General features: G+C 37.3%; 1 protein-coding gene across 2 annotated transcripts in view; it reads right to left on the bottom strand.

Annotated features, from left to right (window-relative positions):
• MACC1 (MET transcriptional regulator MACC1) overlaps positions 1-27,613 on the bottom strand; it is a 226,412-nt gene that overhangs the window by 95,063 nt on the left and 103,736 nt on the right. For both annotated transcript variants that reach the window (XM_025873356.2, XM_073898573.1), the window contains 2 exons: positions 6,832-6,954; positions 3,311-5,352 (listed from right to left, as the gene is read on the bottom strand). In XM_025873356.2, coding sequence (XP_025729141.1) covers positions 3,311-5,352; positions 6,832-6,946 — 2,157 coding nt within the window. In that variant the 5' untranslated portion in view covers positions 6,947-6,954. The remainder of the gene's footprint in view (positions 1-3,310; positions 5,353-6,831; positions 6,955-27,613) is intronic.

The raw sequence follows: 27,613 nt of genomic DNA on the forward strand, positions 1-27,613 counted from the left end.
CCTTCCCCTCCCTTCCTCTCCCTTCCCCTCCCTTCCTCTCCCTTCCCTTCCCTTCTTTCCCTTCCCTTCCCCTCCTTCCCTACCATTCCTTCCCTTCCCTTCCCTTCCATTCCTTTCCTTTCCCTCCTTCCCTTCCTTCCCTTCCCTCCTTAGTTAGGCATCTGAGCTTTGTCAATCACCATGCATATTTCAAACAAATCTATGAGTTTCCCTTTGCCTTGAATAGGTTTTTAAAACATGGGATTAGATCTATCTATATCTCTTCCCTGTTCAAATAAGCAAATAAACATGTGCGATAGTGCTTCATCATTTAACAGCACTAAAAAGCTTTATCTATCATTATGAAACAGTAAGTAAAAATGAATGGCCAAGTAAGGCAACCAGTAAAGCCTACAGAGTATTCATTCCTATGGAAGCATTAGAAAGACCACCCATGGTTTTTATACATCGACTGTATTGGTCCATAAATTTACAGGGAGGAGTTATGACCTCAGAAAAAAGCAGCACTGAGCCAGCAGGCCCTGGAAGGCGCTTTTAGTAAATGGTAGAATGGTTTTAGCAACGCTCATTCCAGTTTCTTGTTTTAAGGAAAAGAAATCTGCAGTTGGAGTTACAAAATCTGAGTTTAAAATCCAATTCCACAAAGTATAGAGCTTTAGGTAAATCACAAAATATCTGTTTAATGATTTTTAAAATGGATACCGTGGTAATACCACCTTCTCTAGCAGCCTATAATCTTTATGAAAATTCAATCAGATATTCAAGTGCTTTAGGAAATGTCAAGTGTCAAGTATATAAGGACAACCAGTCTCAATGTCTAGATATGACTGAGGGTTTTTTGAACCCACAGTCTCTATTAGTTCCCTTCCAGCACTCCAAATTAATATATAATTCAAGAAAAACATGTACTTATTATGCAAATAAAGTTTCAAGAGATGGCCTCTATAGCCCACGCTCCATCATCTTCTGGTCAGATAACCAGGCCCAAACCCCTCCATACAGAAATCCTCAAGCCTCCACTGAGGCATGTTATGAGTTTTTAGGAACTACTGCCTTGAATGAGCTCTCCACCAGCACTGCTTAGTCAGTCACCAAAGCCACTCACTTATTTAGCATACACCAATATAGTGCAGATATGATTAGGCTACAATTTCCAGATCATTTGGCCAAAATAACCTTTTATTGTCATCACTAAGAGAAACAAGAAAGCACTTTTCAATTCAAGCGTTCATGAGTTCATGCTGAACATGAGCTAATGCAGAGGTAATGAGAGGTAATGAGCTGCTGTAAAAGGCACATGCAGCTTCAACCAGGTGGATCAGCCAATGACTCTGAATGGCCTAGATGGAGAATTCAGCACACCGTCATGAAACTATCTCCTTAACAACCGGATATTGGGGCTTGGAAAATTTAACCCTGTCAGTATCACTGTAGAATCATAAAAATAATAAAGGAAAGAAAATGTTTTACATATACAATTCCTTGGTAAATTATTGTTGATGTCTCAAAATAAATTCCTCTCCAGAAATCTCTCTTCTCCACATGCACCTGGATTAGAGCTGGCCTCCTCTCTGTGAACCTGCTGGTGTAATCCTACTCATCTCTCATAGGGCACCGGCCTTGCATATTACAACGGCATTTACTACACACACCACTACACATAGTCACACAAGCTTCTACACCACACTATGCACACACACATTCATAACTGTTATAGGAAAGTAGAGTAGTTTCAAGTGTGGCTTTAGAACCAAAAAGGTCTCAAACCACATCTCTGATACTATCCAACTATGGGATCCTGGGCAAGTTTCCTAACCTCCCAAGACTCTGCTGGTAAGATGAAGCCCTGAGCTAGCTATACTTACTCTGAAGAGTTGTTACGGCTAAGTGAGAGAGTGTGCTTAGAGAGTTCAGCACAGGGTCAAACACACAGAGAAACCTACAGGAGTGTTAGCTATCATTATTATTATTTATACATTCATATTATAGCCACTTTTAGGAATATACTCTTGATTTTTCTCTTTACTTTTATAAAATACTGAATTTCCACTTTAAAGGCAAAACAGTTCTTTATCTTCTTTATGACTCTCCACTGAGCCTTACACTGAATTAAATGCTATGTTGAAAAAAAAAATCCTGAGAGTTCTATTAAAACATGAAGATTAAGAAGAGAATTAGCAATATCAATTTTTGGGTTGTGATAAGTTACATACACAAGAAGAATATTAAATTGATAAAGTGAAGGATGTTGATAATAAAGGTTTTTTAATTTTGATGATATATTTTAAAAGCAAGACACTGCAAATTAAAAAAAAAAACACTAAATAGTGGACCTATAAGAATGGACAAGTTAATTAATCTTGCTTCAGTTTGCTTTTTTTAAAAAGATTAATTTATTTTTAGAGAGTTGGAGAGAGCAGGGGTGGAGGAGCAGAGGGAGAGGGAGAGAGAGAATCTCAAGCAGATTACACACAGAGCACAGAGCCCAACAGGGCACTCGATCCCAGGACCCTAAGATCATGACCTGATCTGAAATCAAGAGTCAGACACTAAACCAACTGAGCCACTCAGGCTCCCTAGAAAGAAAGCTTGAGCAGAGGCTGGGAGCAGAGGGAGAGAGACAAGCCCAATCTGGGTTTAATCTCACAAGGGCTCAATCTCACAACCCCAAGATCATGACTTGAGCCAAAACCAAGACGTTTAACTGAGTCTGACGTTTAACTGAGTGAGCCACGCAGGCACCCCGGAAGTTTGCCTTTATTTACTTTCATTTTATTGAAGTTACTCTGATATTTTAAGAGCTATTCAACTACTTGAGAGAGGAGGAGAAGAGATCTCTTAACTGATCTCTTAACAAACAGAATCTTTAAACTTCCTTTGAAAGATGATCCTCGGGAGCCTAGTTTCTGGGAAAATCACATTTGAATTTTAAAACTAAGAAATCGGGTTCTGGGTGGCTCAGTCCTTTAAGCATCTGCCTTTAGCTCAGGTCATGATCCCAGGGTCCTGGGATCAAGTCCCACATCTGGCTCCCGGCTCAGTGGAGAGTCTCCTTCCCCCTTGTTTGTGGTCTCTCTCACATTCTCTCTCTCTCAAATAAATAAATAAAATATTTTAAAATAAATAAATAAATAAAACTATGAAATCAATTATATGATCTTGTAAGAAAATATCTATATTTGCTATAAAGTGACTAGTTTATTTGAAACTGCTGAGAATTTTTTAACTTCTCTTGTATGTTTCTATAAATATTCCCAAGTTAATAAAGTTCTCTATGGTAAACAAATTACTGTGATCAAGCAATACTCACCACAATAAGCTCATAAAGAAACTTCCTGGTATTTTTATCTGCATGGCAATCTTCCTTTAACTTCTTTACAATATAGGAAACTTTTTCTGATTCCTTGTCATCTTGTGTTTGGTCAAAATCTTCTAGTGCCAGATGTGAGTAACCCAAGACATCAGCTAAAACTTTCCAATCATAAACTTTTTCTGACACCAAAGTCAATACAACTGAGTAGATGTAAGTCATTTTTTTAAAGGGTAGGGTAATTTGTTCAAGAAGATTTCTGGTTGTGAAGACATTATCAGACATAGATATTACTTGTTCTTTTGCAATCACCTTGACATTTTTGCAATGTACAAGTCCAACCTTACCTCTCAGGACTCCCACATACCATTCTTTCACTTTGGACTGCCCAATGGCTTTTACCTTACCCTCTCCAATAAGAGCTACTGTGTCCCCTTTGAAATATTCAAGTAAGTAGTCAATCTTTTTTTGTCTTAGCACTGTCTTCAGGGTTACCCCATAGTTGGTAAAGTTCATTTTTTTATCTTGAAAAGTGGGATATTTCACACACACTGTTGGTAATAATGGAGCAGACTTGATTTTCTTCTCTTCCTGCAAATCGCCTGGCAGAGTTGAGAGCCTTTTTAGGTTTGGAGCTGGATCAGGTGTAGTGACAAAGAACTGTGTAACTGCTCTACCATTGGGAGGCTCCACCTGAACACGGAAAACAAACAAGTGCATTTCTCTGGAGTCAACTAAGGAAAATAAAAATTGTTGATTAACTACTTCGCCTGCTAGCAACTGCTTTTGTTTAATTTTTTTCCTTTCTATTTCTGCCTTTACTTCAAAATCAGGATCACATGTAGAAACAGAAATATTTAAATCTTGTGGCTTGTCAAGTGAGAACGAATGTTTCCCCCAGAGCTGAAACACAACCGGGGATGTGTTTTTTCCACCCTTCTTAATACCAGAGATTGTAAGCTTTCCTGGCATGTAACTGTGTCCACAAACTGTGAAAATAGCAGTGAAACTGGGGTGAATATATCTGGGTCCATAAATTCCAATGGAGGTGGTTTTGTGGATACAATCCCAAATGGTGGCAGCTGGTGACTGAATAGCTTTAATTTGTGCAGCAACCACGAGATACATCACCCGGCTCAAGTCTGTTAGCTTGACTTGGATGATGTCTTTATAAATATAACAGTTGTTTAACACTTTGAAAGGGCCTTCTTTACCTGGGCTGTGTAAACACACCATTTCTGTCATGACTTGGCTGAAAGGATCCTTTCTCACTTCAGCCCCTATTTTCATCTCCAGCAAAATGCCTTCCATCGTGTTAAGGTTGCCTAACATGATTTCCAATAGTGGGCTTACGGTGCATGAGAGATCATGGTTAAGCATTTGTGGAGGTTCAAGGAACGCCCTTAGAGACACCTCTTGGAATTCTCCCACAGCTACATGGCCTTGGGGCACATGAACAGTGATATCTGATTCAGGTAATTGTATTGACCCTCCTTGGTGGCTTAATTTGCAAACTACCATAGTCTCTGCAACTTGTGTTTGGGCCCATCCGGGACTCTGATTAATTATATTCAAATCCAGGCAGGAACGGGCCAGCTGGCGTTGACTTAACCAAGCCATTTTATAAGCCTCTCTATCATTCTGAAGCCATTCTAAGTCTTGTTCTAAGATCTGGCCAGAGTTATGTGTACTCTGATGGGCATGTGCTGTGTCATCTAAAATGTCCAAAAGTTCTGAAACACTTTTAGATCTTCCAGATGCCTGTGAGGAAGACTGCCTAAGCAACTGATGCACATCTAGTTCATCACCAGAGGAATCAAAAGAATTTCCAGTTTCTATTTCTCTAAAAAAAAGAAAAGGGTCTTCTTTCAAGATGGAAATATTATCTCTCTTCCGGTTATTTCTTAGCTGAGTTATGTCATCCAAAAACGGGTTAGAAGCAGACAGTTCATTCCAGAATGGATTTGTAGCCTTGGAAGAATTATTGCCATGACGTGTGAAAGGATCTGGCCAATTGAGAAGAAATCCTGGGTCTGGACAGTCTTGTTATTTAGACAAAAACAAAGCAAAACAAAGATGAGGTGGCATCCTGGGATACAACCAACTAATTCTTATTATAGCTTAAAAATTGAAGACTCTTTATTTTGTTTTTTGATCTCTAGTCTAATAGTTCCTGCAAAATTAATGTTAAATTCGCTCAAATTTTCATGTTATGAGGAAAGAAACTGTTCTGCCAGTTTATTTTGACTATGTTTAATGTTATTTTATCTTAAGACACTATGATTTCCAAATAAGTGTTCAAAAATTTAGATAATAATCATTTGAACACATTTCCTTGAAAATTACCCAGACTACATACACTTATACCCTATTGTTTTATGTTTCATTTTCACAAAAGAAAACCTCTGAACAAACAGAATAATTCAGTCAACTATCCAAATTTTTCTAAACACTGAATAGTCAATCTCATTATATCTAGGTTATTCATTTATGTTTTTCTTTTCTGATAATAGTCCCCCTGTAAAAAAATCAAATGCACCTGTTAATAGCTAAAGTAATTTAGAAAAACAATATGCCAAATTAGAGAGTAATGCATTTCTTAGATTATTTCCTGTAGCTTTGCACTGATAAATTTTAATAACATTGAAATTTTTTCATGAAAAATAAACACTTCATGAAAATGAACATTGAAAAATAGATCACCATTAGATTTACTATTTGAAGGAATTCATTGAGCTTTTCCAAGTTTAAAATGACAAATAACAGGTTTACCTGTTGAAGTGAAAACATGTTATTACTTTGGAAAGTGAATATTTTAAGAATCGGCAACACATGAAAATATTTACATATGAACCATAAGGAATTTCTATGTATCTCACAAATATTAGTCATTTTTAAATGTTTAGAGCAACTCATACTTGGTCATTTCTCAATAAATATTGGTAATGATTCTGTGGACTTAGTGAAACTGGTGTTGCTTTCATGAAAATGAAAGCCTACATGGCCAGCCAAAATTGAAAAATGAATTCAAGCAAACTGTCAGACTTTTTTGTTTAATATATATAGAACTACATCTTAATTGAAATGGGTTTTAAACATCACATATTAAAAATGAGAATAAGTTTTTGAAAAATAAAAGTTTTATTTCTCTCATTTCCATGTTTCTTCAATCTGGTTTCATCTTTCTTCAAACTCACCTTTCTTCTGAGGATCAGTTCAATTCTTTCATTCTTCATGAAGATTTCTGAGCCCACTCCACCCTCTAGAGATCTCGTTAACCCCCAAATTCATTATATTTACTGCATATATCATTCACTTAATAATGAATTTTTGCCTTCTCATAAGATTTATATAATCCATTGGCTGTGCTATTTTAATTTGCTCATCTTTTTAATGATAGTGTATTTCCATGATAATTTTACAATTTTATAGTTTTTAATCCTCTGTAGCTTTTTTCAGAGGTAGCCCTCCAATAGTTGTCAGTGCTGGGTAAAAAAATTACAAATTATAAATTCTTATACCTGTAAAATGGAAATTTCTTGGGGATTTTTGAGCTTCCATGTCAAACAAATTTCCTTCAGACTTACTTCGTGAAATTCCTCCTAGCCAAAAATGGGCTCTTTCATCGGTTGTCATTTTTCCACCTACAAAATAAATAAATAAATAATAAGTAAATAAATAAATAAATACTTTTTATAAGCATACATACACAGGTTGGCAGAGAAACTAAACTTAAAGTATTCACACATACTTAAATAGAAAACTGCAGGGCACCTGGGTGACTCAGTCAGTTAAATGTCTGCCTTAGGCTCAGGTCATGATCCCAGGAGTCTGAGGATCAAGCCCTACATCAGGCTCCCTGCTCAGCGGGGAGGCTGCTTCTCTCTCTCTCTCCCTGTACCCCTCCCCATGCTCTTGCTCTCTCTCTCAAATAAATAAATAAAATCTTTAAAAAAAATAGAAAAATGCATATAAAAATACTCCACATAGATCCTTTACTTCCAGTGGGATGCTAGACTAGATATCCTAAAATATGTATTGGTACTTCACTGAAAGATGCCTAGACTCTGGATTAATACCAACAAGCAAAATTAGAATGTATTACTGATCCTATAAAAAAAGGTAATTAATGAAAATCCCAAGGATAACAAAAAAGAGTAATAAGCTGAAACTTCAATAAATAGGAAATCCCTATTTGGCGAATGGAAGACAAATATTCACAAAACTAGAAATTCTCCCCTAATTTCTTCTATACATTCAATGCAGTTCCAAGAGAAATCATAACATGGTATGGGTGTGTGTGTGTGTGTGTGTGTGTGTGTGTGTGTGTGTGTGTTTATAACTTCTTAAGCTATTTTAAAATTTAGATAGAAAAGCAAAGGGCTAATATTCAAGACAATCCAGAAAAAGAAAAAGAAGGAAGTGGAATATGCCACCAGCATTTATTATAAATATGTGCTAAGTAAGACAATGTGAAATGGGAACAGAAATAACCTAAGGACACACAACACCCCTACAAACAGACCCACCCTCACATGAAAACTTGATGTATGACAGAATTTGCCACACAGAGCAGTGTAGAAATGACGGATTATTCAATAAATGGTGAAGAAACAACTTGTTGTCCATGCTTAAAAAAATTACATTGATTACACACAAAAAATCAATTCTAAGAGATTTAAACACTAAAAAGCAAAATTTTAAAATAGAGTCTAAAGAGTGATCTTCATGCTTTCTGGGAAGTAGAAAATTTCTTAAGCAAAGCACAAGCACAAAATGCAAACCATATTTAAAAAGAATGAGAAATCGTACAGGTAGATCAAAGGACATCATTTACAAAAAGTAACAACATAAGCCAAAAAGTGGGAGAAGACATTTCCATTACATGACTGAAAAAGAAGAAAAGGATTAGATTCTAAAAGACTCCTACAAATCTGGGGCACCTGGGTGGCTCAGTCGGTTAAGCATCTAACTTCTATCTCAGCTCAGGTCTTGATCTGGGGTCCCGAGTTCAGGCCCTGCATTGGACTCCATGCAGGGTGTGGAGCCTACTTAATACTAATAAGAAGAAGAAGAAATTTAAAAGACTCCTATAAATCAATAAGCAAAATAAAAACAAAATTATAGAAAATTTTGAATAGATCTAAGTATTTCTTTAAAAAGTAAACACAAATGATCCAAAAGTATATTAAAATATGCTCAATTTATTGGGAATCAGGGGAATGCTAAATGAGACCACATGAAGTGCAATTATACCCATCAAATTTGCCAGAATTTTAAAATCTGCAACACCAATTTTTGGCAAAGGTGTGGAGAAAGGGGGAAATCCTGTACACTCCTAGTGGAAGTGTCACTAGGTATAACCACTTAAAAATCAATCTGGCATCATCTAGGAAAGATGCTTATACACTAGTACCCAGCAATTCCAATCTCAGTTATTGGTGCTACTAAAACCTTGTATACGTATGTCAGAAAAGATATTCATGAATGTTTATTATGTTATATTAACAAAAAACTGTAATCACCCAAGTTATCCTTTGTCATATGAATGGATAAATAAGTATAGTGTTTTAATTCACTAAAGTACCATGCAACTATGAAAAGAGATGAGCTACAACTAAAAGCATCAGGATATACTAACTGTAAGCAGCCCGTTGTTGAGACTCAGCCTTCTTTACATATATGTTTTCTCTTTGTCCCATGACAAACCCTGAAAAATAGATATTTTCCAGTAAGATTTTACAGAGTACAATGACTAATCTCAGCAACGGCGCATAACTAACCTACCAGGTCAAACAGCTGGTGAGTGACTGACCCAGACATAATTCTCATGAACATTATGGCTACTCCATACAGCCCGTGACTTAGGATGCCCTACATGCCTTCTCAGACTCAAGGTTCCCAACACTACATTCTGAAACTATCCCACCTTCTAGTTCAAACTGCTAGGCATGCTAAACTTCTACTTCTTTTTCTCCTTTAGGTGTTAACCACACCTCTTTCCCCTTTGACTCTTCTTGGCATACTCTTCTTTCAAGTTCTTGACATTTTATTTCAAAGACATTTATTCTATTTTTTAAAGAAATCAAAAGCCTTTTCTGGTGTCAAGAAGTAAAGAACAAAATGAAATGAGGAGAGAAGAGGAAAGGGAAAGAAGGGGGAGAAACATGTTTTCCAAACATAATGGATAAACAAATGCAAAACGTATCTCATAATGTGGCATACTTAAAAAAATCAAATGGTGAAATAGCAGTTTTTTCCTCCAGTAGGTGAAGGAGAAAAGGGAAGGTTGGGTGAAAAACCAAATTGTGCAATATGCAATTTATACTGAAACCTCAAGTTTCCTGGCAGATCTTCAAAATTTTGTGGTTGATTTTACCAAATATAATGTCCAAAACTAAAGTCCTTGGCACACCATGGGTAGCCAAAGCTTTAGGATAGAAAACTAAGTACACATCCTTGAGCAAAATTAAGCAAATCAAATTAAAATGAGTAAAAAAAGGTTTAAATGAAAAAGTATTTTTCAAAAAGATAAAAGTATACTTTTAATGGAAAATCCATTTAGACAGAAAGCTGCCTAAACTCCTTAATTTCTTGTGGAGGAAAGAGCAGAAAGGAACACTATATCTAGGATTCCTTTGAGGCTAACAACCCCTGATGTAAAAAAAAAAAAAAAAATAGTTATAACCTAGTGAAATACAGTTAGAAGTCCTCAGCAACATAAGAACCAGAATGGTGACTTATGCAGCTGGGGTCCTGGAGGCTCATAACATTTCAGGAACAAAGACACAGGTGGTTATTAGCTAGAATTCTTTGGGAGTAGCCTTCTTCAGTCACCCAAGCAGATCTTCACTGTCCTTTATGCCAGTGGTTCTAAACCTCAGTGGTACCAGAATCACTTGGAGGGTTTGTTCAAAGACAGTTTGCGGGACCCACTCTGTATCTCTGATCCAGAAAGTCTGGGGTGGCACCTAAGAGTTTGCATTTCTAACAAAGCGCCCAAGTGATGTGATGCTGTGGTTCTGAGTGGGTGGAGAGGGGCACATTTGAGAACCACATTTTGAAAACCACCATGCTAAGTTCTTTCCCTGGCCAAATAGATTTCTCCTTATTCTCTGGCTGTTCCCACTATCCCCCAACAAATCCTTCTCTGAATCTTTTTGTTTAACACACGTGCACGTGCACATACACAATCTCACAGGACTTCATCCTAAATATGACTTTTTGTCTTTGCATACAGGGAGGAGAGGTGGTATACCGGACAAGCCTTTGACTGAAAGGACCATGATGGTGACCTATGGAGGGCAGTGCTTGTTTACACAGGTGCAAATAGCACTCGCCATATTTATCGTTTCCCTGTGTTTTCTTACAATTAAGTGTCATACTCAATGGCAATTGCTCTCCCAAAAGGGAATTTCTAAATTTTTTTCTAAAGAAGCATGAGTCAGACTTGGCTAGAATGAATAAGTGGGAAAAGAGCAGTCTACTACTTATTTAATTGGGGACACATTCTTGTCAAACATGACTTTTACAATACACTTATTCTGATTCTATATGACCCATTACTTTTTTTCTTAAAAACAAACAAACAACAAACAAGGTTTTGCTCTTCATTTATTTTAATGTTTAAACTAGGCCTTACGCAGTTAGGAATATTTACCAGCTGTACAACTTAGGAAAAGATCCCAGAGAATTTGGGGGTTAGGGGGAGAGCACCGTTTGCAAAAGAGTAGCCAGGGAAGCAATATCATTTAAAATAATTGGTCCTTTAAAATCTGTTCCTTTGTTGGGTTAAATAGGGGAGGGGATTCAGGAGTGCCTGAGTAGAGCCCTGCCTGGAGCCTTGCATTGAGCCCCCTGAGCCCAGGGGCTGGCTCTGCTCTCAGCTCAGAGTCTGTTTGTCCATCTCCCTCCCTCTCTGCTCCTCCCTGTGTGCTCTTTCTCTCTCAAATAAAGTTTTAAAAATCTATAAATAAATAAATAAATAGTCTGAAAGGCTCATAAAGGAATCGTAATCAGCTGATGATGCTCACCCGGTATGATTTTACTTGATGTTACCACGGTGTGTGTAGCCTTACTGGATGTTACCCCCAGAGCACCTTCTGATGGGCTAGTGACATTTTCCGATTGGTAGTGTATATACCCTATAAGCCGATAGTTAAATAGTTTATCTCTGGTCATTATGATCAAAGATTTAAAAAACCTGATAGGGAGATTTTTCCCCAAGGAAAGTGGTTTTACAAGATTCTCAGGGTGGGTAGCAGGGACCCTGGAACTTTAAGCAGTATTAGTAATGCACAGAAGTTTCTATGATGCCTCTAATCTTGGTAACTCAAAATATTCCATTCTGTTAATATTACCATATCAAGATATCTATCACTTCTTTAATACATTATTACCCTTCCATCACTTGCAGAATTGAAGTTCAGAAAAATTATGATAATTGTTCAGGCTAACATCGTATTCGTGAGCACAAATCAAGAACAGAGAAACAGTTGATCAGAAATTGTTTTATGTTCAGCTTAATGATGTAGCCAAGGAACCTTCGTAGAAACCTCAGTGTGGAAGGGAAAAAGTAAAGGACTCTAAATAGATACACAAAAGAAGTATTTCAGGCTTGTAAACTAATAATAAAAATTTGCTGTCATAATGATATTCATTTTCAGGATGGAGTTTGTGTGTGTGTGTGCACGTGCGCATACACACACACCCCTTTCCTTGATTTAAAAAGAATTTGAAAATGTTTACAAATACTCAAACAATACAATGTATTTAAACAACAAGCAAGTGTATATTATTCATCAGTAAGAAAGTTAAAAAAACAGTTAAGTGATCAGGGCGATACTTACAGAGAGTTGGTAGGAAACCCAAAATAAATAATTTTACGAACATCATGCTTTAAGTTCCATATATTGCTAGCAATAAACCACAAATCTGCCTCTCCCTTTCTCAAAGAGACCACAACAAGGAAAACACTATTAGCTACAAGCCTCACGGTGTGACCATAAAATATAAGTAAATCACTTAGCAGAAGCACCAGCATCATCTGGACTGCTGGGAACAACACCCTCACCCCACCCTTTACCCTAAGTTCAACACTGGGTCTCTTTCATGGAACTCTTTCTTAATGTGTGCTGATGGCATCTTGCTCAAGGGCAATCCTGTCAGATTGGATGGAAAGCAGTGGGTCCAGCTAAGCAGCCATCTGCCTCCTAATCCAGGTATGGATACAAGAATACATGTTAGGTTACAAAAAAACAGGACAGGTCATCCTGTCTGGTAAAACCCACCATATTTAGTTTCTTTCAACTGACTTTGTTTCCCTTTCTCAACAACCCACATGGAGTTAGATGTTCTAGCTCTTGATCAGGATAGAGAACAGTACTTCCTCTTGAAGACACAAATAATCAGCTAAGTTAAAGATGAGAATCACACTCTTGTGAAAATTGAGACAAGTGGGTCAAATGTAGGCCTAAATAGAAGATCATTCTACCTCTGTATATGATGGCTATAACATGGGCTGAAATGTCCCTCTGAACACAGTTGCATTACTGCTCCCCCACAAAAGCATACGAGTACTAACCTCCTAAGTCACAGAGCAAGGCTTTAGTACTTTCATTGTGGAAAACATTAATAAATTTGTTATCAAATGCCCACTGTTGCCATATAATATTCCCAGTGATGTGTCTCTCACATTTAACTTTAAGTGATGCATGCTCCTAGAAAACCTTCAAAGATAAATTAGCTATAAAATCTGTCCCTAGTAACTGAACAAGTTTGATTGTTGCATGGGTTCTTGGATACAATTTTGGCTATGTAACAGTGACCTTAACGCCTTTTTTTTTTCTTGCACCCTTTGCAAGAGAAGCTTCCTGGCTTATACTTTTCAAAAGATACAGAGATCAACTACTGATTCTAAAGGGGTGGAACCTGAGTTAGATTTACATTGTGGTTAATGTAGCTGAATCTGTGGGACCCTCTGTTGCACAACCCTCTCCAAGGCCGTGAGCCTAATTCTTTGTTTTCTTGTAAGCTTCATATCCTGCAAAACTCAACCACTTTGTAGAATATTTGACACCATGAGATCTGTTTTTCACCTATCAGCAGTATTTTTTGTTTGTTTCTTATATGTAAATGCATTTTTGGCAAAGTAAAGAAAATACAGGCTTTGGGATTAGAATTCTCTTGTTTCAGACCTTGGGTATAAACTTGAGAAAGTTACTAAATATTTCTGTGATTTTATTTGTCATCTGTAAAGAAGAAGAAGAAGGCGAGGAGGAAGAATTGCAAGTATTACTATGTATTACTTTTATTATTATATACTGAGCACAAAAATCTTCACAGTACTGCTTTAATAGTCAAATGGAATACCGTATAAAAAGTGCCACAACCAGCTGACTCCTTTTCTTTTCTTTTCCTCTGATTTCTCCCTCCTGTTATTCCTGAACATATAGAAACAATTTCTCCAACTGGACCCACTCGAGAAGCTTGAGTTGCTCTCCCTCAGATGGCTTGAGACTCACTCCCTAGGAGAAAAAAATGACTACTGACCAGTTGTATCTTGGGACTCAATCTCCTCTCCATCACTCCCTACAGAACATTTTAAGAGCTATTTGCATTACTCCTGCCAAAAAGAGTGCTGGGCTTGTGACAACAGAGGCAGTAGGGTACAATGAAAAGAATACAGGCTTTGAAATTAGACAGATGGGTTTGAAACAAAGCTTACAAATGAATACAGTGGTCTGAGCATCACTTTTTCTCATTGATAGAGTGTAAAAATATCTACTTTAAGTAGTTGTAGCGATGGTACGTGAATTACATCTCAATAAAGCTGTATTTAAAAAAAAGCTGTTGTGCAGATTAAATACCATAAATCTCCAATTAATACCAATCACTGTTTAAAGTTGTTTTATTTTCTCACATCTGTGTCAGTTCTGTTAGTTTTAGCAAGGGTAAGTTGGCTACTGACAAAGATGCTTAAGGAATACTGGAAAAGAGAAAGGAGGAAAGGCACTGTGGAAGTTCCATTGCCATTTTAGCTTCATTGAGTATTCAACCCGATAATGCTCTTTTCACCTCTAAAGAGGATAATTGAAAAAATACTGAATTATTTCCCAACTAGAGTTTATCAATTCCTTTCAACAAAAATTAACGTTTTTCAGCTAATACTTGCCCCACTGTTAGTGGATAGAATTAATTATAAGATTCCCAATATTCTTTGCCAAGAGAAAAACACCCTCTGACAAACATTTTGTATACACCCACAGGCTTTCTTGGTTTGAACTTAGAACACTGGTGTGAATCATCTACGTATCATCTGACAAGTCTACCTTCTAGACAAAAAGAAAATGTCAGTGTTCAGTGGCTGTTAAATGAGAACAGAGTGTTACGATAATTGCTGTGAGAAGGAGCACGTGGATGAAGTTTGATAGAACCAGTAATATTTTAAAAAAGGAACACTCATTATGGCACATCATCCAATGTGTAAAGCAAGAGTTTCTTCTAAGTTCTCCACAATTTATCATGTCTAATTTTTAATGTTTCAGGGACTCGCCATGTTTTTATTTGTCAGTTTTGTAAACTGAGAATCGGGTGCAAAGTATGAAGTGTTTATCAAAGTACAAACTTGAAAAATACTAATATGTGTACCTATATGAATATATGTATTCAGATAGACGGATGGATGAATGGATAGATAGATAGATGGGTAGTTTTATAGATATATATGACAGATTATATATCTATATCTATATAAATATATATATATACACACACACACAATTTAGTCAAACAAGAAATATTTTTGTTATTAATAATGCTTCGCTGTTCTCTGAATACTGGGAAACTAGAAGATTATTTCTGTTCTGAGAGGCAGTTAAATCTTCAAAATTTCACTTATTTGAAGATAGTATCAAGTAGTGATGGAGTGTACAAGAAGTCTAAAGAAAGAAGTTAAAAGAAACCAAAATTTTCCTATGTAAGAATGGGAACCAACTGATGGCGTGGAGGGCTGGGACTGCAGGTGATTGCAGCCTTAAAGGGAGATGGGGAATAAGAAGATGTAACTGATAAGAATATTCTCAAGGAAACACCGAGGAGTCTCCATTGCCAGCCCTACCATCTAGTTCTCACATATAATCTGCAGAAATATCCACATGACTTACTGATGCAAAAAAAGTTTATACTGAGTAAGAGGTGTTGAGTCCTACTTGGATGAATAACAGAAAAACACAGCTTCCCAAGTGAACCTATGGGTTACAGGTAGGTAGACCAACCATCCATCTGGGTTTGCCCTGGACTATCCAGGTTTAATTCTGAAACCTCACAGCCCAGTGAAAACCAGGATGGTTGGTCACTGTAATTATAAATATGAGGGTACAAATACATGCTTTCACATGGAAAATGGAAAATAGTCAATGTAAATTCCTTCTATCTGTACAAATTTTTAAAATATTTAAAACCATCATGAGAAAGACATATATGTGTGTGTGTGTGTGTGTATGTGTATCTGAGCTGTACAGGAACGATCAATTTTAATGTTTTAAATTCTGTTTTATTATTCTATTTTCAGGTATTATCCTAATGGAACAGCAAATTAAACACAAAGGAAATCATCCAGAATTGAGTGAATGGAATTGTCCATCACTGTCCTTTTTATTTCATTAAATCAGCCTAAAAAATTGAACCCACTCACTTAGCAGCCCAAATGGACTGCAAACCTTTCCAAGAACAAGCCCTTTCTCTCTCTTCCTTTCCATGCCCCCTTCTTTAAAAACAGGGGTAATACTCAGGTTTAAGAGTTGTTTCTCAGGGCACCTGGGTGGCTCAGTCATTGAGTGTCTGCCTTCGGCTCAGGTTCTGATCCCAGGGTCCTGGAATCTAGCCCCACATCGGGCTCCCTGCTCCGTGGGAAGCCTGCTTCTCCTTCTCCTACTCCCTCTGCTTGTGTGTGTGTTCCCTCTCTCGCTGTGTCTCTGTCAAATAAATAAATAAAATCTTAAAAAAAAAAAAAAAAGAGTTGTTTCTCTCTGCTGAGACCCTTAACTGCTTAGTGGGAGCAGTGGGCTCCTCAGGTACAGGTGGAGAAAATGGCAGGAGGCTCTGACTTGTGTCCATAGCACCACCTGGTGCCAGGTCAGGGTCCTCCCAGACTGCTGTTCTGGAGCTTTGTCCTGGTCAGCCCCTGGCCTGTTTACCCTCACCAGGTTAGTGTAAAATGGTGGTTCTCAATAGTTCCTCTGCCTCAAGATCAACTTCAGAGCCTTAAAAAAATTATATGTAGATGCCCAAAATCTATCCCAAGATCCTGGGATGGAACCCAGGTATCAATATTTTTATAAAAAGCTCTCAGGAGATTCTGATGTACAAGGAAGATTGAGGGTCACTAAATCATAATTATGAGATGATAAAAATATATTTGTTTTCATTTTGTTTGTTAGGCAAACATATTCCTGGACATAATAAAATATATGGCAGCTCAGGATGCCCAACCCTATGAGGCAACACTTCCAGGGGCGAAAACATGTATTAGGACATTGTACTAGACATGGGGTATCAGGGTGATAAAGGAAGACTGTAGGACTCTCTCTTCCCTGTGGGTGGCGTGGCCTTTCCTGGTATAGCCCAGGAATTGTATCTAAGACCAGTTCTGCTCTAGATTAGGGACAAAGGCTCTCTCCTCCCCACTGCTTTGCCGCGGTTTAGGTCTCCTGTCTTTCCTTAGAATTGTTAAGATCTAGATGGAGGCACTTTTGAATATTAAGAAAACATAAAAGCTGGCTTTTAGCATAAGTCTTGGTTCTACCTGTAGCTTAGGATGCAGGAGTTTGCTTGTGCTCCAGCTGGAATTTTCTAGTGCTCGCTGGCTCACTTGCTCGCTCTCTCTCGCTCTCTCACCCACACACGTATATCCCCCAAAATATCTCTCTGGTTAACATTTTCCCAGTAAAAGCCTCTTAGCTTTTAATACATAAACCTTACAAAAATATGAATCTCTCATTACAATATTTTGGCCAACTGTCTTTCTAGGGAAAAAATATTTATTTCCCTAAACTCAAAGAAACATTTTTAGTTAAACAATAGCAAGAAAGCCTGAGGTTTCATTTCAAATCCAACTAGTACAACACTGGAACCATAGCAGCCATTTCAAAATCAAGATAGTATAAGTAAAGGACATGTGAATTTTGAATCTATTGGTATTAGGCAACATTGAGTTTTTTATTTCTTTGTTTTTATACGACTACATTAACTGTGGCATTTAACATGTATGTTTGTTTTACTATTTTTTTGTTACATTTTTAGGAAAGGAGTTGAGGGTTTGGGATGATATATGATGCATTATCACTTTTCTCATTTAAAAAGTTGGAAATACAGAACCAGAATGTCTGAAATCAAAGAACAAATTATTAACTTCAGGTAGGAAATTCCTGAGTCTATTTGTGTCTAGTAGGTGACATTTTTATTTTTTATTTTATTTTATTTTTAAAGATTTTATTTATTTATTTGACAGAGAGAGACACAGCAAGAGAGGGAACACAAGCAGGGGGAGTGGGAGAGGGAGAAGCAGGAGCCCGATGTGGGGCTCGATCCCAGGACCCTGGGGTCATGACCTGAGCCGAAGGCAGATGCTAAACAACCAGAGCCACCCAGGCACTCCTATTAGGTGACATTTTTAAACTATGCTGTTCAAGTATGCTCTGTGGTTATAATTATTTTACAATTGTGTGATTTATAAGTTTCTGCTGGGGATGTGATAAAATTTCCAGCCATAATTTTTAAGGTGTTAAATTTTCTTGTAATTCAGTCAGTTTTTGCTTTATAAGGTTCAGGGCTTTGTTGTTAAGCCCATGTTAAGTATGCAAAGGCTATGTTTTCTTAATGGATTTTCTCTTTATTTTCCTCTAGTGTTTCTATTTATCACTGTAAATGCTTTTTTTTAGAAGAGAGTTTTTTTTTAAATGTTTTATTTCTTTATTCATGAGAGTCAGAGAGAGAGAGAGAGAGAGAGGCAGAGGCAGAAGGAGAAGCAGGCTTCCCGCGGAGGAGGGAGCCCGATGTGGGACGCAATCCCAGGACCCTGGGATCATGACCTGAGCCGAAGGCAGACGTTTAACCATCTGAGCCACTCAGGCGCCCCACTGTAAACGCTTTTTGACCTAAATTTATTTCATGTGATATTAATATTGCCATACCAGCTCTCTTTTCATTATTGTATTTTACAATTTTAAGATACTTTTTTATACAGTTTGATATCTCTAGAAATCAAGATGCATATGCAATTGATGTCAGATTTTAATTGGCTTTGTTTTTTTCACTATGGTATTACATAAAATAAGAGTGTGTCTTAAACTGGACAGTATCTTAAAGTCAAAGAAATACAGTATTTACCTGACATATCTTTTATAACCTCTTTATTTCAACCCCTCTGGCTGATTATTAGGTATGCCACTATAAACAGCAAATAGCTGGGAATTTAAAAAATTTATGCTTTTCATTAACCTCTGTCTTTAAGTAGTTGAGTACTATCCTTCTATAGTCACTTAAAAACTCCCGATTTTTACTCATTTTTACCTTCTTATGTTGTGTTTTACTTATTTGCTTCTATTTTTCTGTTCCTTCTCTTGGATTGATAAAATTTGCAATATTCCCTTATGTTCCCTATTCCACATTTCTAAACACATATCTATTTTCACTTCAACTTCCCAGTAAGACCATAGAGGAGAAATAGTATGGTCCTCTCTAAAAAGTAGAAAAACTGAATCTGAATAACCAAAAAATTGATATTTGTACAGAGGCCTACAATTTGTTGTTATGATAAATGAACTAACAAGAGACAAATGCTTTTTAAAAGTCTATCAATATCCTAGCCACTTACCTCCTATAAGCTTCTATAACACTGTATTAAAACATTTATTTCTCCAGCATATATCTTTCGGTATTCAAACAACAGCCAAAATTAGCATTTCGATTAAACTCACACAGAGAGACATAAACTAAAATGAAAATGACATGTAATCATGGAAAAGAGGCAAGAAATAGGGAAGAGTCTTAAAATTGGTTTGGATGTCCAAGCTAACAGTGAGATGGCACTTATCCGGAAGGGAATAGAAACATTCCCTTTGCGAACACATGTTAACTATGAATAAAAATGAAAAAGAAAATTAGTTCTGCTGAATTACCAAACGAAGAGGATGAAAATAGAGGACAAAGTGAGAAAAACTCACTTTTAATATTTTTAAATCATTGCGAATAAAATGCAGTAATAGAAAATACACACACTGAAAACAAATCGGACAGAAACAGGAAAAACGCTGTCTAATGTAGATGAACTTAAATTTGCGATAACTATGGACAGCTAGCGCTCACTGGGCATCCTCTGTGCCAGGCAGTGTTCTAAGTCCTTTGTGTTTGTTGTGTCCTCTAACCCTCAGGGCTAGGGGGCATAATTATCGTCTCCTTTTGGCAGATGGGGAAACTCAGATACATAGAGATTAATTCACTTATCCAACATCATACTGTAGGAAGAAAAGGGGACTGAAGCCAAAGCCCAAGAATCTTGCTCCAGAATCCACACTCCCAATGGTTACATGCAGAGTCATCTGTGGGCAATGGCCCTGAAGACTGGGATGCAGAAGGCCTGGAGTAGGGAACTTCTGAGCCAACAACTACAAGAATTACCACTCTGTGGCCAGAGCTCCTATTACATCCGCAAGGGGGTCCCAGTACAAGAAAGCCTTGCTCATGGGCTCAGGTTGTTTCCCTTCCTTACTTCATCACATTGCCTCTCCTTGTAATCTAAAAGCATCTTTGACACCCTTAGGCTCAAAGGAACTTGCTACCCGGGATGTTAATTTTCAGTTTTGCAATATAAGGAGAATGAGGCATTAACCAACAGCATTCTAAATGATTCTGGAAACACTCGCCAGAAAAAAAAAAAAAAAAGACTGGTCCAAAAATATAAAATATTTATTCACTGTACTAACTAAAAATTGAAATAAATTATTAACTTAATGAACACTGTGTGAATTTATGGCTGGCAGTCAGAATGGAACATCATAAAAATGTAGAATCACATAGAAAATAATAAATACAGGAGCCAGAAATACTGGAAATGTAAGATCAGTCTGTTATACTTAAATTCAGTGGGAGAGTTATTAAAATACGATGTGGAAACTTTCAGAGGATTCACATAAAACAAAAATATCTAAGGATAAATTTGAGGAATTTGGATTATTTTGTTTGAAAAAAGGGAATGAATTTATAAAGATTCCTAAGGGTATCTAAATAATAATATTTTAATTACACATAATGTTATTCATCACTACACAATTTCAATACCAAAGTAAATTAATATAAATATCTTATAGACAAAATAGAATAAATTATGAAACATTGCCTCACCAGAATATTATGCAGTTGTTAAAGATAGAAAAATTTAAAACATGGTCCAAAATCAGATGCATAGATTTATTATTATTATGTTTTATAAAATCAGAGGAAGGGAAATAAGACTGGAACAACATATTCAAAAGTACTAGCAGGACATGTGTGTAAGTGGTAAGAATCTTAATACTGATTTTTGTTTTCATTTTGTCTATTTTCCAATGTTTAATGAGATATATTCTCTTATTATGAGAATTGTTTTTACATAAAGTGGGCCATGGTGATTAAATCATAGTTTGTTTCTAAAGAGGGACACATTTAGAGTAAAACAGGATAAAGAGGAAACCACAACGAGAACAAAGAAAATTTCTTAAAACTGTGATAAATTCTAACTTAAATTAGTATTTCATGGCAAACCCTTGATTCCAATAATCCTTTCACCTCTACAGGACAAGCAACCTATTGATCTTACCACGTTTTCACTGCCCCCCAACCCCAGCTGCCTCCCCCACAAACCAGTCTTTTGTATTCCAAAGTGACTTAATAGTAAAATAAGGACATCTAGGACATAGAATAACTAGAAATAAGCGGTACTTTAAAGGTAGAAAGATAAATATACAATTAATAGCCATAGACCAGGCTTAAAATGGTAAAAAAGTAAATCAAAACCACTTTACATGTTTATTCAAATGTATGTATACCAGATTATTTTTGCTGAATATCAAAGATAATTACAATTATGCCAAATTAAATGTTTAATTTTTTTTAAGATTTTGTTTATTTGACAGAGAGAGAGAGACAGTGAGAGACAGCACAAGCAGGGGGAGCTACAGGCAGAGGGAGAAGCAGGCTCCCCGCCAAGCAAGGAGCCCAGGACCCCGGGATCATGACCCAAGCGAAAGGCAGCCGCTTAACCGACTACACCACCCAGGCACCCCTAAATGTTTAATTTTAAGTAGTTTTCTTCTTAACCCTCCTTTATTCGAAACATTTTGATCCTACTATTTTAATTATCATTTAGCATTTGTATAATATTTGAAACCACAAACTAACTAATAAACTAACAAAGCACTAATATATTGTTCCTGGATCCTGACAATAAATAAAAAATTTTTGCTCTGGGCGCCTGGGTGGCTCAGTCGTTAAGCCTCTGCCTTCGGCTCAGGTCATGATCTGGGCGAAGTGGGATGGAGCCCTGCATGGGGCTCCCTGCTCGGCGGGAAGCCTGCTTCTCCCTCTCCCACTCCCCCTGCTTGTGTTCCTTCTCTCACTTTGTCTCTGTCAAATAAATAAATAAACTTAAAAAAATAAAATAAAATAAAAATTTTTGCTCAATTCCAGTTTTGCAGAACCAACAAAGAAGATGAGAGTCAAGGCATTAACAAATAAACATTACCCTGTTGAGTCTTTTGTTCAAAAAGGAATCAGCAGTGCCTTTTTCCATTCCCACAGAATGCACAGATTCAATTCTAAAGCATGAAAATCCTGGAGCAGTTCATTTCTTCAAATGGCAACAAAGTTTTTGTCAAACTACAAAAGAAAGGGCGGGGTGGGGGGAAGGTTTTGATCACAAGCTTTTTTTCTAATAATAACCCACTTTTTCATTTTTGAGAGCCTGCCTACGAACTGGTAATGACGGACTGAGCAGCGGATGTATTCCTGTGTTTTCTGCTGTTAAAGATTCAGTTTGACTACTGACAAGAAAAACGAGTACTGCTCCCAATAATGTTTGCTTTCTGTTTTGTGAAAATACAGTCTTCCCTTGCAAAACACAACGGGTCCTGGGGCACAAAGCCTACAAATTAGGGAGGGTATTAAAAATTCAGAAAACAAAGCTCCAGTATCTCACGAATGACTTGCTCACATTTCTGTCATGCCAGTTGCACTAATCTAAACATTTTTCCTTGGACATTTTATCTATGTCCACAAAGGACTAGCAGTAACCCAGCACCTACAGTGTCCTGTAAGGAAAATAGAAACCAGGTAAGGTCCTTCATACCTCAGCTGGAGGTAAGGAAGCAGGTGCAAGGTGTGTTACACGGGGTCTGAAAACCTAGCCGGGGCCAGGATAATGGAACTGGCACTGCCATGGACGAACCACTCACCTGAGCCGAGGCTAACAAAGGGCTCTGCTTGCAGGGGCTGGGATAGCCAAGGGGAGTACCACTTGGCAGGTGCTAGGATATCTGAGGTGGTATTGGTCATGAAACCAAGGGAAAAAATTCTGCATGATGGGTAACTAGAAGGGCTGGAGGATTCTGGAGTCCATAGTTTTTGCTTCTGAGGTTGGAGACCCAAAAGCTCATTGCGAATCCCTATGGCTCTACATTAGCCTTAGTGATCTGCGTGACTAATAGAATGCAGGAGGAACTAGGATTCCATGGATTATTAAGTTTAGATCATAACACACCTTGCAGCCTCTGCCCAAGTCTCTTTGAAAACTTACTCTGGGGAAAAAAAAAAAAGAATGAAAGAACAGAAGGAAGGAAGGAAGGAAGGGAGAGAGGGAGAAAACTTACTCTGGGTTAAACCAGCTGCCATGTAAGAAATCCAACTGCCCTGAGGCCACTTTGCTGGAGATATACATGTGGTGAACTCCTAGTCAGCCCCTGCAAGGTGACAAGCATGAATGTGAAGCCAAGTTGAACCCTCCACACCAGCCCATCTGCAAGCCAAGAAACACAGTCCATGCCATGATGAGCAGAAAACCACCCAGCCGATCCCTACCTAAATCTTTCAGCTATCAAATTGTGAGATATAATGAAATGCTTATTTTGAGCCCCTAAGTTTTGGGATAATTTGTTATGTAGCAAGAGATGATGGGTCATGGTCTTTCTAATAAGGAAAGAAATGTACACAAAAGCAAATTATCCATATTAAAGGTACCCAGGTTATGCTAGCTAATGTAATTAAATCACAAAATACAGTATTGAGGGATGAAGTGTTCTCATATCTTAATGATGGATTTGGAAATTAATACAATATTTGAAGGAAAATCTTTGACAATATGAAATTGATACAAGTTCAGTTTATGGCTCCTTACCGTGATGAGTCCCTTCAAAGCACTGGGAGGGCCCCTAAAAGTTTATGTTTATAATTTGTATTCTTTTTCTCAAAGGGTCCCCTTCCCAGGTTGTGTAAATTTCAGGACCCACGAAATAGAGTCTGTCCCTGGGGAATGCACATTAATAATCTTAAAACTCTTTTAGCCCTTCTCAGTAATTTATATTTTCCCCAAAAAATAATTCAAAAAGAAGAAGGACAGCTAAGTTTATAAGACTCATTATCAGAGCATTATATATAATAGAAAAATAAACTGAAAATAACCCAAATGTTCTATAACAGATGAATAACTGAATAAATTATAAACTATCAACTTAGGGGACAGTGTCATCTTTTTAAAAAGTACTTACAAAATCTCTAATAACATGAGAAATTGTTTATAGTATGGCTAAGTGAAAAAGCTCATTTGGAAAGTTTATATAAATTATGATCTCAAGTATAAAAATGTCTATATTATGGATAAAAACTGGAAAAAAAATTTGGAGAAGTGAGAATGGTTATGTTGAGTTGATGGTCATGAGATACAACTTTGTCTTTAATTCTTTTTATTCACATTTGTTCTTCTAAGTCACATCCCATTATGGTCACTAAGTGATGCAAGCTCTCTCAGAAATCAGCATCTGAGGTTTTATAAGAGGTATCCTGTAAAAGCTGTGGCTAAACTCAGGGAATTGCTGGAATGCCCAAATCTCGGGAAAGCAGACCAACTGGGCTGTGGAAGGCCACTTCTCATATCTTGGCAAAATGTGATGTGGGAAAATAAATTTGTCATTAGGAAGGTAAAGTCAGACTCTTGGGGAAGTTTGTCTTCTTTCTCTTCCCCTTTCACCTCATGAATGGCAAAGTAAAACTGTTCGGAGTCAAAAATCAAAGAGCCAACACTGTCGTCATGTCATATCTGCCATCTTTACACAAAGAGGAATGGACCCGCACGCACACACGTGCATACACACACACACATACACACAGCTTTAAGTAGACATATTTAAAGAAAACATTAGCTACTATAATAATTTTTTGGATATTGTGGCATGGTGGCCGGAAATCTCAAGATCTGGAGGCTAGTTCTGGGTTTGGGGCCAGCTAGTTATGTGACTGCAGTGACACCTTGCTGGCTGAGAGCCTCGTGTGTCCATCTGTAAAACGGAGGGAATGTCAAGATGTGATCACCAAGATCCAGTCTGTTGTCACCACCATCCAGCTGTGTTCATAAATGGAATGGGGCACATTTAAAAAGCAGGGAACTTGTGAAGGCATACTGGTGAGTGGGTTTTATCTCTTTATTACATCACACTTTCAAATAATCAAATTTCAGATGACAAAATTTTTGGCACTAGAAAAGAACTGAAAGGAAAGCCAGATTCTGACACAGTTCACAGGTGAGAGAGGCAGGGGACCCAGCTTTCTTTCTCTTCTCCAAAACAGTGCAACCAAGTGATGACCCCCGCCCCCCACGTCCTTTCCTTTTAATGTTCATTAGAGTAACACAGAGAAAGACGTTTTAAACTGACCCTGTGGCGGAGGTACAAAGAGCCTCGAAAGTAGGTCTCCCTCTTTTCACTGTGCCTCACTCGGGTGCTGGCCGAAAGCCAACTCAAGCTCCGGGCTCTTGTGGCAGAGGTTCAGTAGGCAACTAGGAAGGCAAGAATGTGTCGGGCATTTAACTTCCACCCAAAACATCATTTTGCTGTATTCAAGAGCAATAGAAAAGCCTCCCTTTCAGGTATGTTCCCACAATGTGAATTTAAACTCACCTATCACATCTTTCCACTGAAATCCACTCTGGTACTAGAAGGGGACATGCAAATGGTTTACAACACACAGTTCTTCTAGTCTTATCTCTAAATCCATTTCAATCAAAAGACAGCACTAAAGTAAAGCATATTACTCCAGCCTCCTTTCAAAATAGCCTTTAGAGAGTGATGGCTCAGCACTACCTCCTTGGTTTTTACTCATGGTACAGATGAGACGTGACCATATATGAAATTTCTACATATTTTTGTAAAACTGTAATCAGGGAATTTGCCCATTGTGTTATTATATAAAGCCCTGTATGGATAATTATTCTCAGAGTTTAGGGAAAGGAAAGTTTCTTCCTCCTAATCTTAATGTTTTCTTTTATTAAAAGACTAGTGTCACCTCGTGCTCTGGGTTTTATTTTGGCTACTAAGGAAGCTTAGGCTAGGCTTTTGTGCATTTGCAGTAATATCCCTATATCCCCACTTTTGGTTTGTTTGTTTAATATAAGTTATCTCCTCCCACACCAACCAACCATACCCTGTCATTATTATGTGAGGCTTAGCTTCTATTGTTAATGGTTTTCAATTTTATTGTGTTTATATTTTTATAATTAGATACTTCGAGTCATTTTGGGGAAAGCTAACATATAATTATATAACAGTGTGTATTGGTATATGTATATCTGTGTCTGTTGTATGCAATATATATTATCATTGATTGTCACAGAAAACATATCCTTAGAACTGAAAAGACCTTAGCAATATAAAGAAATACATTTGTAAAGTAAATAAATAAAAGCAAAGTTCATCTGGTTGAAAGGTAGGGGGGTAAAAGCTCACTACCCTCACCTTGCTCCCACCTTGTCCTCTGTCGTCAGAGAGAGAGAGTCACTCCACAAAACTTATATTTTCCATGGTGCATATTTAAATACCACTGATCAACTTCATTTGTCTTCTTCCATAAATATGGAAACTAAGACATTGAAGTCATGAGTTATCTAAAAACACTTACCTAGTTGGTGATTAGGTCAATATCGGATCTCAGGTGCCCTGATTTCCAGATGTTTATTTTTTTCACAACAGAAAGCTAAATCCTAATATTGGTTTAACATTAAAATTGTGGTGCTTGAAAAGAGTTGAGTGATTTGGGATTTTGTTAAAAATTAAAGAAAGTCTGAGAGTGTCTTAAGCTCAATGAGGCGGCAAACACTATTATCTCTCTTTCTTCCTCCTCCCAGGCTTATTCAGCAAGGAGCTGCTCTCTCTTCTTTTCAGATTTGCTTTCAACTGGTTCTGCCACTTGCCTAGTCCCTGTGCAAACCCATCAGAGCTCAATTTTTTGACTCTCTGAGTAAAGAATCATGTGGCCCTACATTTTTTGTATATTAAATAAGCATAACTAAGATAAAGATTCTGTGGAATCTTAGGGACAACTTGTTTTTCTTTCTTGGGCATTTTTAAAATTGGCCTGACTTTGATTCTTAAGATTATACATATCAAATTCTTTTGTCCGTTTAGAAAAACCTGCATATGTTCTTGTGTAGGCACCATCAGTAACCTGGGGAATGAATGCATTAACTGAGGAATGAATTAACTTGGAAGCATGGTTTATTTTACAAATGTCTCCGGACGAAAACCAAGAAAGTAGAATGTCACTGCATTATGCACAATGGTTAAAAACAAACTCTGGATAGACCATGGAACATTTAAAAAGCTGTATTTGAGCTGCAGAATTCAAAATCACAATTCTTCATACTCAATTTCAGATGAAGCGGAAAACTTTCTGTCAAATTTTGATCTTCGAATAGTAGACTTAACATTATGACCTTTAGGAGAAATGCTTTTACTGTTTGTTTTCATTTTTAGTCCTTACAATATACAGGCTTATTTTTTCACTAGAATATATATACAATTTCATTTATGGAAAAATTTATTTAATAAAAACCATTTCAGTGTTCCTGGGTGGCTCAGCCAGTTAAGTGTCTGCCTTCAGCTCAGGTCATGATCTCACGGTCCTGGGATTGAGCCCCATGTTGGGCTCCCTGATCAGCAGGGAGTCTGCTTCTCCCTCTCCCTCTCCTCTGCCCCTCCTTCCCCACTTGTGATTTCTCGCTCTCTC

This window comes from Callorhinus ursinus, unplaced genomic scaffold, assembly GCF_003265705.2.
Source record: "Callorhinus ursinus isolate GAN/ISIS: 27379988/994484 unplaced genomic scaffold, GSC_fseal_2.0 scaffold12, whole genome shotgun sequence".
Taxonomy (NCBI): Eukaryota; Metazoa; Chordata; class Mammalia; order Carnivora; family Otariidae; genus Callorhinus; species Callorhinus ursinus.